At 19.6% G+C, this 14,860-nt stretch overlaps 4 protein-coding genes across 4 annotated transcripts; 3 read left to right on the forward strand and 1 right to left on the reverse strand.

Moving 5' to 3' along the window:
• Positions 1-196: 196 nt before the first annotated feature.
• Positions 197-741, forward strand: PRSY57_1352200 (membrane associated histidine-rich protein; the record flags this gene model as incomplete). The annotated part of the gene is made up of 2 exons (XM_012909445.2): positions 197-478; positions 610-741. The coding sequence occupies 2 exons, from the start codon at positions 197-199 to the stop codon at positions 739-741; spliced, it is 414 nt and encodes a 137-aa protein (XP_012764899.1).
• A 990-nt stretch (positions 742-1,731) lies between these two features.
• PRSY57_1352300 (hypothetical protein) lies at positions 1,732-8,188 on the reverse strand (the record flags this gene model as incomplete). Its single annotated transcript, XM_012909446.2, has 2 exons — positions 1,732-7,828; positions 8,070-8,188. The coding sequence occupies 2 exons, from the start codon at positions 8,186-8,188 to the stop codon at positions 1,732-1,734; spliced, it is 6,216 nt and encodes a 2,071-aa protein (XP_012764900.2).
• Positions 8,189-9,304: 1,116 nt separating this feature from the next.
• PRSY57_1352400 (Ran-binding protein, putative) lies at positions 9,305-12,727 on the forward strand (the record flags this gene model as incomplete). The annotated part of the gene is made up of 1 exon (XM_012909447.2): positions 9,305-12,727. The coding sequence occupies one exon, from the start codon at positions 9,305-9,307 to the stop codon at positions 12,725-12,727; it is 3,423 nt and encodes a 1,140-aa protein (XP_012764901.2).
• Positions 12,728-13,581: 854 nt separating this feature from the next.
• PRSY57_1352500 (RNA polymerase II transcription factor B subunit 4, putative) lies at positions 13,582-14,562 on the forward strand (the record flags this gene model as incomplete). Its single annotated transcript, XM_012909448.1, has 1 exon — positions 13,582-14,562. One exon carries the CDS (start codon positions 13,582-13,584, stop codon positions 14,560-14,562), a length of 981 nt encoding a protein of 326 aa, XP_012764902.1.
• Positions 14,563-14,860: the final 298 nt, after the last annotated feature.

Genomic DNA, 14,860 nt, shown 5'->3' on the forward strand with positions numbered 1-14,860 from the left:
CGCCTTAAAAATTTAATATACATTAAAATATTAATTTTTATATTTATTTTTATTTCTTTTTTAAATATAATTAATTGTATATAATTTTACCTAATAAAAATTATATATATATATATATATAAGTAAAATTCTTTTTCTTTTTTTTTTTTTTTTTTTAATTTTTTTTTTTATTTCGTTTTATTATCCTTTTATCAAAATGCAGCCTTGTCCATATGACGTATACAATCAAGTAAACCAAGTAGGAACTCATTGGGCTCAACATTTAGGAGAACACTTACATCATTTAGCACATATGCATCAACATACTCCACATGTACATCATCACATTCCACATGTACATACTCTAGCTCATGATAGGCCTTGTATGCCAATAACTGCTTTCTTTTGTCGACATCATGAACATTGTAGTTCCCATTTAATTTTAAGCTTTTTATTATTAGCTTTCTTCCTAATAGTAGTTTATAGATTATATAACGCGGTAAGTTATTTTTAACATATATAAGATTCTTATTCAATACATATTATATATATATATATATATATATATATTAGCTGATTTTATTGCATTATATATTATATATGTACTTTTATTCCTTTTTTATTTTTCAGATTGTTAATTCAGAAAAAACTGTACGTATTGTAAATATAACACCAGTAAATGATGAACATAAGGCTGAAACGAGTAAGGACCAATCAAAATCAACAAGTGATTCTTCTACCAGTACAGAACAAACATTATAAGAGACACAAAAAAAAAATATACATATATATATATATATATATATATATATATATCTATTTATTTATTTATTTATATGTATATGTAATTTTCCGAACAATTTGCTTTCAATGATCTATTGGTTCATTAAAAAAATTCACAAAATTATAAACAACCGTTTTATTTAAATTTATATATTTTTCATATTCCATAAAAATCTATTTCAAGTTTTTTTATTTCATTATTTTATGATACCTAGTTATAATAAATATTTTTGTCTATATATTTTCATATGTTTAGAGCATTGATATGGTATATTTATAATATAATTGTATAAATTATATTACCGTTTTGCTTTTGTTATTTTATATAATTTACTTTATTCTATATCCTTTTTTATATTTCATTATTTATTTTATATCTATAGATCTTATAAAGAAAATAAAAATGAATATATATATATATATATATATATATATATTTATTTATTTATTTATATATACATGTAAAAAAATTTATAAAAATAAAATAATTAAAGAACTAATTAAAATCTTTTTAATAAATAAAAAAGGAATGTATATTCAATCTACATGGATGTACAAGAAATACATATATTAAAATAAATTTCGATATATATTTTTATTTTATGTTTGTTAATTGTCTCATTTGTGGACTCTTTAAAAAATATTGGATACCATAAAAGAGGTTTTCTTTATATTATTGTAATGAGAATTATGACTCAAAAAAAAAAGAAAAAAAAAAAAAAAAAAACACAAGCATATATATCTATATATATATATATATATATATAAAATAACCTACTTTTATATTAACATATTTTGTAACATTTAAAAGAGAAATATACAGAAAATTATTCGAATGAATATATTTATATATGCATATTAAAATATAAACAGAAAAAGAAAAAGAAAAAAAAAAAAAAAAAAAAAGGACATTTACGCAGAATCAATAAATTATATATATTCAAACCATGTATAATTTGTTATGACTCTCTAACTGTCAAAACTGGATAAAAATAATGATTCAACAAAATCAAAGAGAACTCTATATATCCATATATATGGTTTTAAGCCTGATAGGAATAATCCTTCGTTTCCCCTTTTATATAATAAATATATAATATTATTATTTTTTGAAATTTTTATGATATCAAAATGGTTAAAATTAAAATTTTTGGAATCAGAAGAGAAAATGAAAACAACTGGGAAATTGAACAGATGTATATTTTTAGATATAAATTTATTAGATGAATTTTGTAACATGAAAAAGAATACTTTTAATAATTTATAATCATGATAATTTAAAAATCTTGGTATTATAGATGTATTAAAAGATTCACTATTCCTAACATTTCTATAAAGTATATGACTATTTTTCTTTTCGTTAAAATAACCATGTATTTTTTCAATGAATTGATAAAATTTTTGATTATTACAAAAAGCTAAATAACTTTCTTCGTTATAGTATGTATATATATATATTAAAATTAAATAATTATATACATTATATATAAATGATAAATTATATAAAAATTTATCTTGTATACTTATATCTATTTGTTTATCTTCAAAATATATTTTCCATTTTTCGTATAATGATTTAATATTAAAATATACTCTAATTTTACTTTCAAAAGAGTCACTATATATATTTTTACAAAACGTGCTATTATTATATGTTTCATTAAAAACCATATTATTATTATTATTATTTAATTTATAACTATTCTTAACATCATATAGTTCATTATTACTTTTTATATTTTTAGTCTTACAATATAAATTTTCGTCACATTTATACGCGTCTTTTTTTTTATTCATTTTATGTATTTTATTAAAAAATGATAAATTGTTTTCAAAATATTCAATAGTGTTAAAGGAATTCTTATTATATATTTCCACATTAATATTATTATCATTATCTCTTATGGACGAATTATTATATGTATAATCCTTATTATATTCCATTGGATTACTTACATTATTACTAATATTTTTTTTATTCATATCTGATACGTTGTTATATATTTCATTTCCTATATTACTCCTTATATTATTCTTTTCACTAATATTATTATTATTATTATTAATATTATTGTATTTTAAATGAATTTTATCTATTTCTTGTATATACTCATTTTTTATATTCTCAAAATTTTTTTCACATTTATTGTTTTGATTATTATCATTCCATGTACATTCCATGTCCTTATTAATATAAGTACTTATATTTGTTCTGCTCACATTTTTTTTATCATTATATATACCTGTAATATTCGATTTATTTTCTAATAGGTCTCTATATTTTTCAGGTCTATCTGTATTAGATATATATGTTATATCACTTAAACGTTTTAAATGGACGTCATATTCATTACTACTATTATTTATATCTAATAAAAATTTATCTCTGTCCTGGTCATCTGTACTAATTTTACACAATAAATTATTGTAAAAATCATAAAACAATGATCTTTTTAAAAAATTTGATAACTCACTTGTACAACGGAAAAAATATCTCTGTTTTATAAGAGTAGAAAAAGAATTGAAAAATATATTTAATGAATAAAAAAACTTATGAACTATAGAAAATTTCCGTTTTTTAGTTTCTATAAAATCATCAGGATAATTAAATATATCAAACATATTATTATATGAAAAATTAATTAAGATACATATTTCTTTTGTATGTTTCTTTCCATAATCATCAAAATTGGAATCTGCTGTAGACGTACTGTTGGCATCCGAAACCATTGCATTTTTATTTTTTATAAAGGAATTTATCATTATTTTATCCCTTTCCATATTTTTCTTTTCTTGATTTGTCTTATTATCACATGCATTAAAATTATGTTTAAATCTATTTCGAATTTTAAAAAAACTATACCTAAATTTGTTGGATATTCTTGGGGCATCATCCATATTTTCACATTTCCTTATTTCTTTTTTTCTGAATTTTTCCAATATATTTAATTTGATTTTTTTTATTTCAGAATTTTTCATTTCATGTCCCTCAGAATTATTTTCTACGTTCCTTTCAAAGTCCTCTTTTATATGTTTCTCATTATTATAATTAACATATTTTTGAATCTCTGTATTCAAATTTTTCTCATCTATAATATTATGTTTTTTTACAATTTCATTATTTGTATTCTTGTTAATATCCTTAAACACATTCTTTTCAACATCATGTTTTATATTTGGTTCTACAAATTCTTTCATATCTATTTCTATAACATTTTCTTTATTTAAATCTATATACTTGTTCAAATTTGTTTCACAATTTGCCTTCGATATAATTTCTTTAATTTCCAAATTATCCTTAAAACTGCCAACTAAACTATGGTTACTATTATTAGTCTTGTGCTTTTTAATAAAGGATGCAAAATTACTTAGACTCATATTAGCAAATTTATTTGTACTAGAATTTCCTTTGTATGTACTAGCAGAACCTCGAGGATCATTAGACACATGACTTTCATATATGCTCCATATTTTCGATTCATTGGGATTATGGTCATTTCTATATAAATTATCTTCTTCTTTAATATTATTTTCAGACATCTGTTCTGAGTTTTTATGAAAAATATTTAATTTAGATAAATTCAAAAGGGTTTCCATTTTTTTTTTTTTCAATTTCTCTTTAATATTTCTTAATTTTCCCATATCATTATTTTTATTATCCTTCATTTTTATTTTCATATTTTTTTTGGTATTTTTTGTAAACATTTCCTCTTTTTTTATTTTATTCTTTTGCTTGTCTTGTACATTTTCAACATTATTCGAAAATTCCGAATTATTTATTCGATTCATTGTTTTTTTATCTATATTTATATTTTGATCCGTATCCAGTTTTTTCACCATCTCTTGGTGATACTCAGTTTTGTTTTGTGCACCTTTTAAATTTACATTTTTTCCCTCAACCTTTTTGTCTTCTATTTCTATATCTGCTATTACTTCGTGTACCTTCTTCTGATCATCTACATCTTTATGGACATCGTTCAAATGGTGATCGACATCAGCTATACCTTTATCGTAATTTTCTACATTTCGATCGACATCATCTATATAATTATCGTAGTTTTCTACATCTCTATCAACATCATCTACATAATTATCGAAATTGTCTACAACTTTATCATAATTGTTTACACCTTGATCTTCCTCTTCGTCATCATCTTCGTCATCATCTTCTTCTTCCTCTTCTTCCTCTTGACAACTTTTATTACCTTTTTCTTTTGGTTCTCCTAGTTCTTCTTTTTCATCTTCTCCTGAATGCATTTGCTCTTTTACTACATGACTTAATATTTTTTCATCATCATAACTAGCATTCGAATCATCAGAATCGTTTTTATCAATTTCGTTATATTTCTTTTCATTAATTTTTTTATCTTCATTTATAAAACTGGTTTTATCATTTCCTTTTATGTCACTTAATATTTTATGTATATTCCATTTTTTCGTAATTTTCTTAAATCTTTGACTTCGATTCATTTGTTCATGCTCTAAATATTTTTTTTTTTTTTTTTTTTCTCCAAAAAAAAGACTCATTATATTACTTTTATTATTGGGTTTATGCAAGGCACATTTTGATTTTTTGTCTTCTTCACTTTTATTGATGGGATATAATTTTGAATGTTTTTTTTTTTCATTATCATAAGTGTGTCCTTTAGTATCATGAACATGTTTTTTTTTATAATTATTTATGTGACATTTATATGCATTAGTATTATAAAGATTAAAGGTGTTTTTAATATTTTCAGCAACACCAGCTGTGCTTATCAATGTTGTCATGCCTCCAGGAGTTTTATTTTTTTTCTTTTTATAAATTTTTTCCAAGAAATAATTCAGCATAATATTAGTACCATCATTAAAACATAGGAAAACAAAATTATAATTTTTAAAAATAGCTTTAAAATGGTTCATTGCAATATTTAAGTCATTATAATTATCACTAAAAAATGAGAAAGGGGTAGAAAAAAGGAAAGTATAATTATCATCGATGTTGAACTTATTTTCAACAATATTGTTTAATTTAGAATTTGTATAATTTTCTGTATGTATATAATTATTATTATTATTATTATGTGCATAATTTGGGTATCTATTTTCATCATTAATATTATTAACATATTGTTGATGATTATGATATTCATTACTTTGTTCATTATAATTATTATTAAGAAAGAAATCATGACAATTGTTTTTGTCATTTTGATCGATATAATTAATAGTGTCCTTTATTTTATCATTCTGTTTATTATATACATTGTTATGAAATGAATTATTTTCATTGTTATCATTATTATAAATATTTATATGATCATTTATATAACTATAGATATTCATTTTATCTTGTTTATTTTTATTTTCTTTTTCATGATCATTAAGATATGATATCGACTTATGGCAAAGATTATTATTATTTTTGATATCCTGTTTTGAAATATGTTTACTACATTTTAATTTCTTATCATCAGATGAAATATTTGTGTGTGTTCCTTTAATATTAGAAGTTCCATTTTCATTATATATATTAAATAGGTTTTTATTCATATGTAGATTAAAGTTATTTGATATGTTTAAAATATTGGTAGTTTTCGATTTGAATATAAATGGTATGGAGAATCCAAAGTTTATGTTAATATGTATATGTATACAAATATAACCTAATAATTTCGCTATAACTGTAAATGTATCAATTTTTATATCTTTTTTTAGGAAATAATAAATAGGTATTTTATTTTCCATTTCATTCATATTTATATAATTATAAAAAATTTCAGGAAGTATTACAATAATTCCTTTAATATTTTTATACTTCCATCTATTTAATTGCATTTTTAATTTATCTCGAATCATATTTTCATTTTTTATATATTTTAATTGTTGTTTTTTCTTTTCTTGATTAATATGATATTTTTCTTTATTACTATAGCAATTGTTCTTTTGAGTATTAAGATTATTTTGCTCTATTTCATTAATTTTTGTTTTCTTTAAATTTATACTATTATTATATATATGATTTTCTTTCATTTTTTGTGTTTCTATATATAAATCTTTATTATCATTTTTATTTATTGTATTTTCCATTAATTTGTCATTATTTGTTATTAGTTTAAAATTCCCTTCTTTATTACTGCATACATTTTCTTTATTTATATTCCATTTTTTTAATGATCTTATAATAATTTCTTCTTGATCATTCATATAATTTTTGTTATTATAATATTCTTCATCTTTAATATTTACATGATCATTAAGATGATTATTATTACAAATATTTCCATCAACAATTAATTCTTCTTCTCCTAGACATGTCTTTTTATTATATTGTTCTTTAACCCCATCTCTATCATTTTGTTGCATACTATTTTTTTTTATTTCATAATAGTTGTGTGTAGTTACAGTTCTATCATTGTATAACTTTTTAAAAAAGTGGTTTTTAAATATCCAAGAGAATTGTAAATACTGAATCAAAACGGTATCCTGCAAATATAAATGTTGAACATTTGGATCTTCTATTTTTCCTAAACCTAAGATATGTTTCCATTTATTGTCAATTAAAACAAATTTTATTTTTCTCTCTTGCTTTATATTAACTAAATCATACAGGTCAATTTTTTCAGAATCATTAATATTATCATTTGTTTGATCTTTTTTTTTTTTTTTTTTTTTTTTTTTAATACTAGTATTAGGTAAATAATAGTCTATTATCACTACACCAAAATTATTATTATTTAACACCTCCCTTGTATTAATATAACAATTTAAATTGATATTTTCATAAATATTTGTATATTCAACAATAAAAAAAAATATATGTAATGCTTTATTGTATACATAATTTTTTATTCTTATACTAGTTTCAATAATATAATTGAATATATCTTCCTTTCTAAAATTACATGCTTCAAATTCCTTTTGTCCTTTTATATCATAGCATTCCTTTGATTGCTCAAAAATTAAATTATTCAAATATTCTTTTTTCTTTTCTATATAATAATAAAATATGTGAACAAATATATGTTGTAAAAAAGGAAATATTAAATAAATGGTACTTCTGTAAACCTTTTCTAAATTATTACATCTGCAGTTGAAAAAAAATAAATTGAATGAATATATATGCATATATATATATATATATATAATAATAATAATAAATATATTAAATATTATATATTGAATATTCCATATTTTAAATATTATATATTACATGTTACATATTTTAAATATAATATATTATATATCAAAAATTATATATTACATATAAATTATTATATATTATTTATTATTTATGTGTATTTGTTTCTTCCTTTTTGAATCATTACTTTTTCAAAAGCTTTAGTGACTTGTTTCCTATATAAAATACCAACCCCCTAGAACAGAAGTTATAGTCAAAGAAAAAAAATGAGAGTAACAGTATAAATATGATAATAAAAAAATCCATTATAACATATAAACATGTTTCATCTTACGTATTTTTTAAAATATATATGTATAAAGTAAAACATATGAAAAAAAGAAACAAAACTTTAAAAAAAATATATATATATATATATATATATATGTATATATATAACATATAATATATAAACGCATTAGTTATGTTAACAATTATTTTATTCTTTTTATTTCATTTTCACCAAAAAAAAAGTATATTATTATATATATATATAAAAGGATTGAACAAATAAACAAGTAAACAAACAAACAAATATACACACTCTTGTATAAAGTAATTTTAACAAAAATAAAAAAGGAAAAAACATAAAGAAATAAGGATAATAAATAATATATATATATATATATATATATATATATATATCAACATATAAATTTTCAATCACTAAGAAATATATAAAATATAATATGTATATTTTTTATCCTATTAAGGAAAAAAAAAAAAAAAAATGAAATTTTCCCTTTGTGTTCATATTACAAATAAATATTTTATATTTGGTTATTTTTTCACATATATATATTAAAAAAGAAATATGTTATAAAGAAAATTATATAAACATTCTCTAAATGGGTATAATATTGTTTTTCATCTTAATAAAAATTATTTTTTCTCTTTATTTATATATATATATAATATATATATGTGAATATCTTTCTTATTGCTCATCTATAATTAACATTAATTTTTTTTTATCGTTCCAATAAAAATACATATATATATATATATATACATATATATATATATATATATTATATACATGGTTATATACTTATAAATAAAATATTATTTTTTAAATATCCTTAAAAAAAAAATAAAAATAAAATAAAGAATAAAATAATATATATATATTAATAATTATTTAATGAAAATATGAAATTCATATAATAAATTAAAGAAAAGTATATACTCATGGAATTATTATATATATAATATATATATATATATATATATATTTAATATAATATGATGGAAAAGTAAAATTTCCTTTATTTTTAAAATTAGAAAGGAAAAAAAAAAAAAAAAAATTTAGTTATGTATATATATTTATATATATATATTTCATTTCATTTGAATATTATGAAAATTTAATGAAGTTTGGAAATGTCATCGAATTATAGGAATTATAAAAATAATCATGATAGTTATTGTAAAGAAAATGATTATAGGAATAATAATAATGATAAAGAGAAAAGTAAAATAAAGAAGAATAATCGAGATGTCTTTGAAAGGGAAAGAAATCAAAGCGTCATAGATAATAATAAAAATATGTTTGAAAAAAATAAATATAATTCTAGAGATTATATGGATAAAAAATATGACAACAAGTATAACAAAAAATATGATGATAAGTATGATAAAAAATGTGATGATAAATATGATAAAAAATGTGACGATAAGTATCATAAAAATTATGATGAAAGATATAATAAAAATTACGATGACAAGCATGATAAAAATTATGATGAAAGATATAATAAAAATTACGATGACAAGCATGATAAAAATTATGATGAAAGATATAACAAAAATTACGATGATAAGTATGATAAAAATTATGATGACAAGTATGATAAAAAATATGACAAAAGATATGATGACAAATATGATAAAAAATATCAAGATAAGAAAGATAATAAATATCATAAAGGAAAGAGAAAATATGATGAAAGGAAACATAGTTACCTAAGTCAAGAAAAAGATTATAATAGAAGAAATAATTCAGAAACTTATGATAAATATAAAGAATGTAACATTGAAAAGAATAATCAACATACTAAAATAATGAACCATTATAATCACAACAATAGTTTATATAACAAAATTGAATATAGAAAAAAGAGATCCGTTGCTAAAAGTAAAGAAGAGGAAAGAAATAAATCAGGAGAAGATTTAAGTGAAGATGACCAGAATAAAGATTATTCATCTGCTTCAGAAAGTAATTTTTATAAATATAAGAAAAGAAAGAATAACACATACGAATATAAAGATGATAAAGATTATACATCTTATGATAATAAGTTTAGAAAAATTCGAAATATAGATGATATATTAGAAATGAAACCAAATATTTTGTTATCCAGATTTATATTTATATACAAGTTAGTTGATAATATTTCAGAAGATGAAATAGATGAGCTAATTAGAAATATATCCATAAATAATGCTTTTTCTTTACCGGTTAATATATATATAAATAAATTATCCTTTTTTTCAATAAAAGATGAATTATTTGTAAAAGAAAATTTAGAGTTTTTAAAAAATAATTCATATTTTAATATAATACAACAAAAAATTCAATCTAATTTTTTATTAGAGAATAGAATAAATGATGATCAATGTTGTATTATAGAATTCCCTTCGAATGAAGCATCTGGCAAATTATTTTCACTTTATGAAAAAGATAATTGTATTGAAATAAAAAATAATATATCTTATATATTCCCCTTATTCAAATTAAAAAATAAAGGGAAAAATGTTGAAGAAAAAACAGTTCCTAATAAAGTAAGTGATTGGTATTGTTCAGCTTGTAATTTCTTAAACTTCTCTAGAAGAACAGCTTGTCACTTTTGCAAAGCTCCCAAAACAAGTGATGCAAAATTAGTAGACAAAGAAACTAGTACCATTAGTACATTTATAAAAAATAATATAAACCATCAAGAAAATAATTTATATTTAATAAATAATAAAAATTTATATAATAATATACATGTTGATAAAGGTACATATAATCATATCATGTCTGATACTTTGAATATGCAAAATGCATATGTATATAACAATATGGAGAATAATTATGAAAATATTTTGAACGATACTTATAAAAATACAAACAATAATATTAGTAATAATAATAATGATAATATTTATAATAAGGGGAATGAAAATAACCATTTAAAATTGTCAAATAATAATATATTCTATTCATATAACCCATTTCACAAATTTAAAGATTCTCATAATTTTGAAAATATTAATAAAGAGATAATATGTGATGATCAAAATAGTAATATGCTTATTTTAAAAAATATGGATGGAAATATACTAATTAAAGATTTCATACAATTTTTAAATGTAACATTTGATAAGAATGAGGTAAGTTGTATTTATTTATTCAATGATATTAAAGGTTCTGTTAAAAAAAAAGGGTTTTGCTTTATTGAATTTTATAATATAAATATGGCAAAAAAGATAATGAATAATATGGAAAATAATTATTATCTTAATTTTCAAGATAACTATTTAAAATTAGATTATGTATATGAAAAAGAAAAACAATATTTTTTTAATTGTATTCAAATGGCCAAACTCGATATAAGTAAAAGCTCAGCTACAATTGTTAAAAATAATATTCCGTATTTTAATTTTTTTGTTAATTATTTTGAAGCAGTAGTACATATGAATATACTTTATTATACTTATTTCTTGATGTGGTCTTCACAAATTATTATTCTAAAAAATGGAAAACCTGAATTATCCGAGTTTTTCTTTGATTACAATAGTCAATATTATTATCACACTTTGTATCAATTATATTTTGATAATAATACAAAATATTATATGTCTCTCTCAAAAGGTTATTATATTTGGGAAGAGAATTTAAAATGCCTGATTAGAGTTTATTTGGATAATCTTGGTGAATATTCATATGAAAAAGAAGATTATGATAAGAGGTTTTCTTCAATGGATGCATCGAAAAATAAGGAGCACAAAGAAACCCACCAACAAGTACCTATAAATGGTGATAATAAACATGATAATATCAATAATAATAATACAAGTAATGGTCATATTCTGGAAGAGAAGGCATGTAATTATAACATAGAAAAGGAAAATGAAAAAAAAAATAACAATGAAAAGGTTATACTAAACAAAATTTCGTCATTTGTAGAAAAAGCAAAAGAAATAGCTCTGGCCTCCAAAAAAAACATTGAACAAATGAACATGAATGAAAATAACTTATCTATTTTGGAAAAAAAAAATAAAGAAATTATAAAAAAACATTTTACCACAGATTCGGCAGATGATGAGGATGAAGAAGATGATGAAGGTAATGATAACAATGACGATTATGAGAAGGGAGACAATAACGAAGGATTGAATAAAGGAACAATAAAAAATAAAGATAATATATCAGATACTAATATAATTGAAGAGCAAAGTCATGATGATTGTAATAATAAGCAGCGTATTGATAATTTTTTAAATAATGATTATAAAAAAAATGTGAAACCTTCTGATAATATATTAAATAATATTAATAATAATAATGATATGAAAAAGAGATACACGAATATATCAAATAATTCTTTTAATCATTCAAATATTTATAACAATAATAATGAACATATAAATAATAATGGTGAAAAAGATATTATAAGCGAACAATCAGATAATAACATAAATATTTGTTTTATTTGCTTGAGAAAATTTTTAAATGAAGAAATGCTTCAACGACATATTGATGTTTCAAATTTGCATAAAAAAAATGTAGAAATTCTTTCAGATCCTGTATTAAGTAATTAAATATATGATAATTTTTTTTTTTTTTTTTTTTTAAATATATATAAATTATTGATTAATGAATTATATTGCATTGATATAAAATAGCATATGTTCATGTGGATATTCCTCTTTTTCATTTCTTTTTGCTTATCGTTTTTTTTTTTTTTTTTTTGTTTATATATATATATATATATATATCATATAAAAGCTATATAAAAACAAAATATATATTTTACATATGTATAAAATATTATTACGATATATATTAAATATATTATATTTTTTTTAATTCATTTTGCCATTCATAAATTAGGAAATATAATTAATTTAATTTCTTTCTTAATTATAACGTATTTATTTTATTTTTTAATTATAACTTATTTATTTTGTTTTTTTTAATTATACCTCATTATCTTATAATTTTTTTTTTTTTAATTTATTTAATAAAAATTGTGTTCTTGTATAAATGTAAATTTTATATTATTTCTTTTTTTTTTTTTTTTTTTTTTTTGTTTTCAAAAGATTTTTCACATACTAATAAAATATACTTAAATGTATTATATAATACATATAGAAGTATATTATTTTGATTATAAAGAAAAACACATATATATGTATAATATATATATATATATATATATATATATACTATATATGTTGACATGTCATATTTCAGTAATTTCCCCCATTATATTAAGATATAATACTTGTGATTGCATATAATATTTTAAAAAAAAAAAAATTCTGATTATAGAAATATAGTTATATCTTCTATTTATAATTCCATATTGTAAGTTATAAAAATATATATATATATATATATATTTTTTTTGCAAAAGAGATAAATATATTCAATATGATGTACATATATACACATGATCATAAAAATGGAGAAAAATGAGGAGAATACTAAGAAAGATGACATAATAAAAGATGAAGAGGTTGTTAAAAATCATTTAATTTTAATAATTGATGTAAATTTGTTAATATGGTGTGAGGGAGTTCAAATAAAATTTGAAAATAATGTTATCAGAACATTAAAATTACATGAATTTTTAAAATCCGTTTTTCAATTTATTCGTTTTTATTGCATAATGTGTAATTCTGAAAGAATATGCATTATATCTACTTGTAGTAATAATTGTAAAATCATATATGAAAATTATATATCTTTTGCTAAAAACAATTTAACGGAAAAGGATTTTTGTAGTGATACATATGATAAGTTAGTTGATTTTATTAATGAAAATAAGAAAGAAAAAAAGAGTGAAAGCGCATTATCATCAGCCTTAACAATTGCTTTATGTTATAATAATAGAATACGTAATTTATATGAAAATATTAATACTAGATTATTTTTATTAGATATATCAAAAAGTCATTATTATACAAATCAATATACACAATTAATGAATATTGCATATAATGCTAAACGAAATAATATTATAATAGATGTTTTCTCTCTTAATTATAAAACACAAATTCTGGAACAAATATGTAATATAACCAACGGATTATATTTAGATAATACTATATTTCAAAGTATTAACCCTTATGGTAATATTCAAGATATATTAACTCAGACAATAATCTTTTGGTTCCTACCTTCTGTTAATACTAGAAAATACTTTTCAAATACCTATCTAAATGAGGATACAAATATAGCTGTCTGTACATGCCATAATAAGCAAATTGATATAGCTTATATATGTTCATGCTGTTTGGCTATATATTGTTCAGAAAAAAACTTACAAACAAATAAGGATAGATTATCTTGCGCTATCTGCAAAACAAGATTTACTAAGTCCCTTCTGAGGAATAAACATGTTTCAGACCTAGATTTTTCATTTATGTAGCTTGTACATTTTTAAAAAATGACTAAGAAAGGAATATTTTTTTTAAGACATTTCCAATAAATAAAAGGAAATAAATTAAAAAAAATATATATACATATATATATATATATATATATATATATTGCAAATTATTTCATTTTTTTTTTTTTGCTTTTTAACTTAAAAATATATTCATATATATATTATAAAATTTTTTTTTTTTTTTTGTCAACAACTAAATAAAACTGTTTTTTTTTCTACTTTTTTTGAATTATTTAAAAAAAAAGAAACACAATTATTAATATAATTAAAATTATAC

The sequence above is a fragment of the Plasmodium reichenowi genome, chromosome 13 (genome assembly GCF_001601855.1).
Source record: "Plasmodium reichenowi strain SY57 chromosome 13, whole genome shotgun sequence".
In the NCBI taxonomy this organism is placed as follows: domain Eukaryota; phylum Apicomplexa; class Aconoidasida; order Haemosporida; family Plasmodiidae; genus Plasmodium; species Plasmodium reichenowi.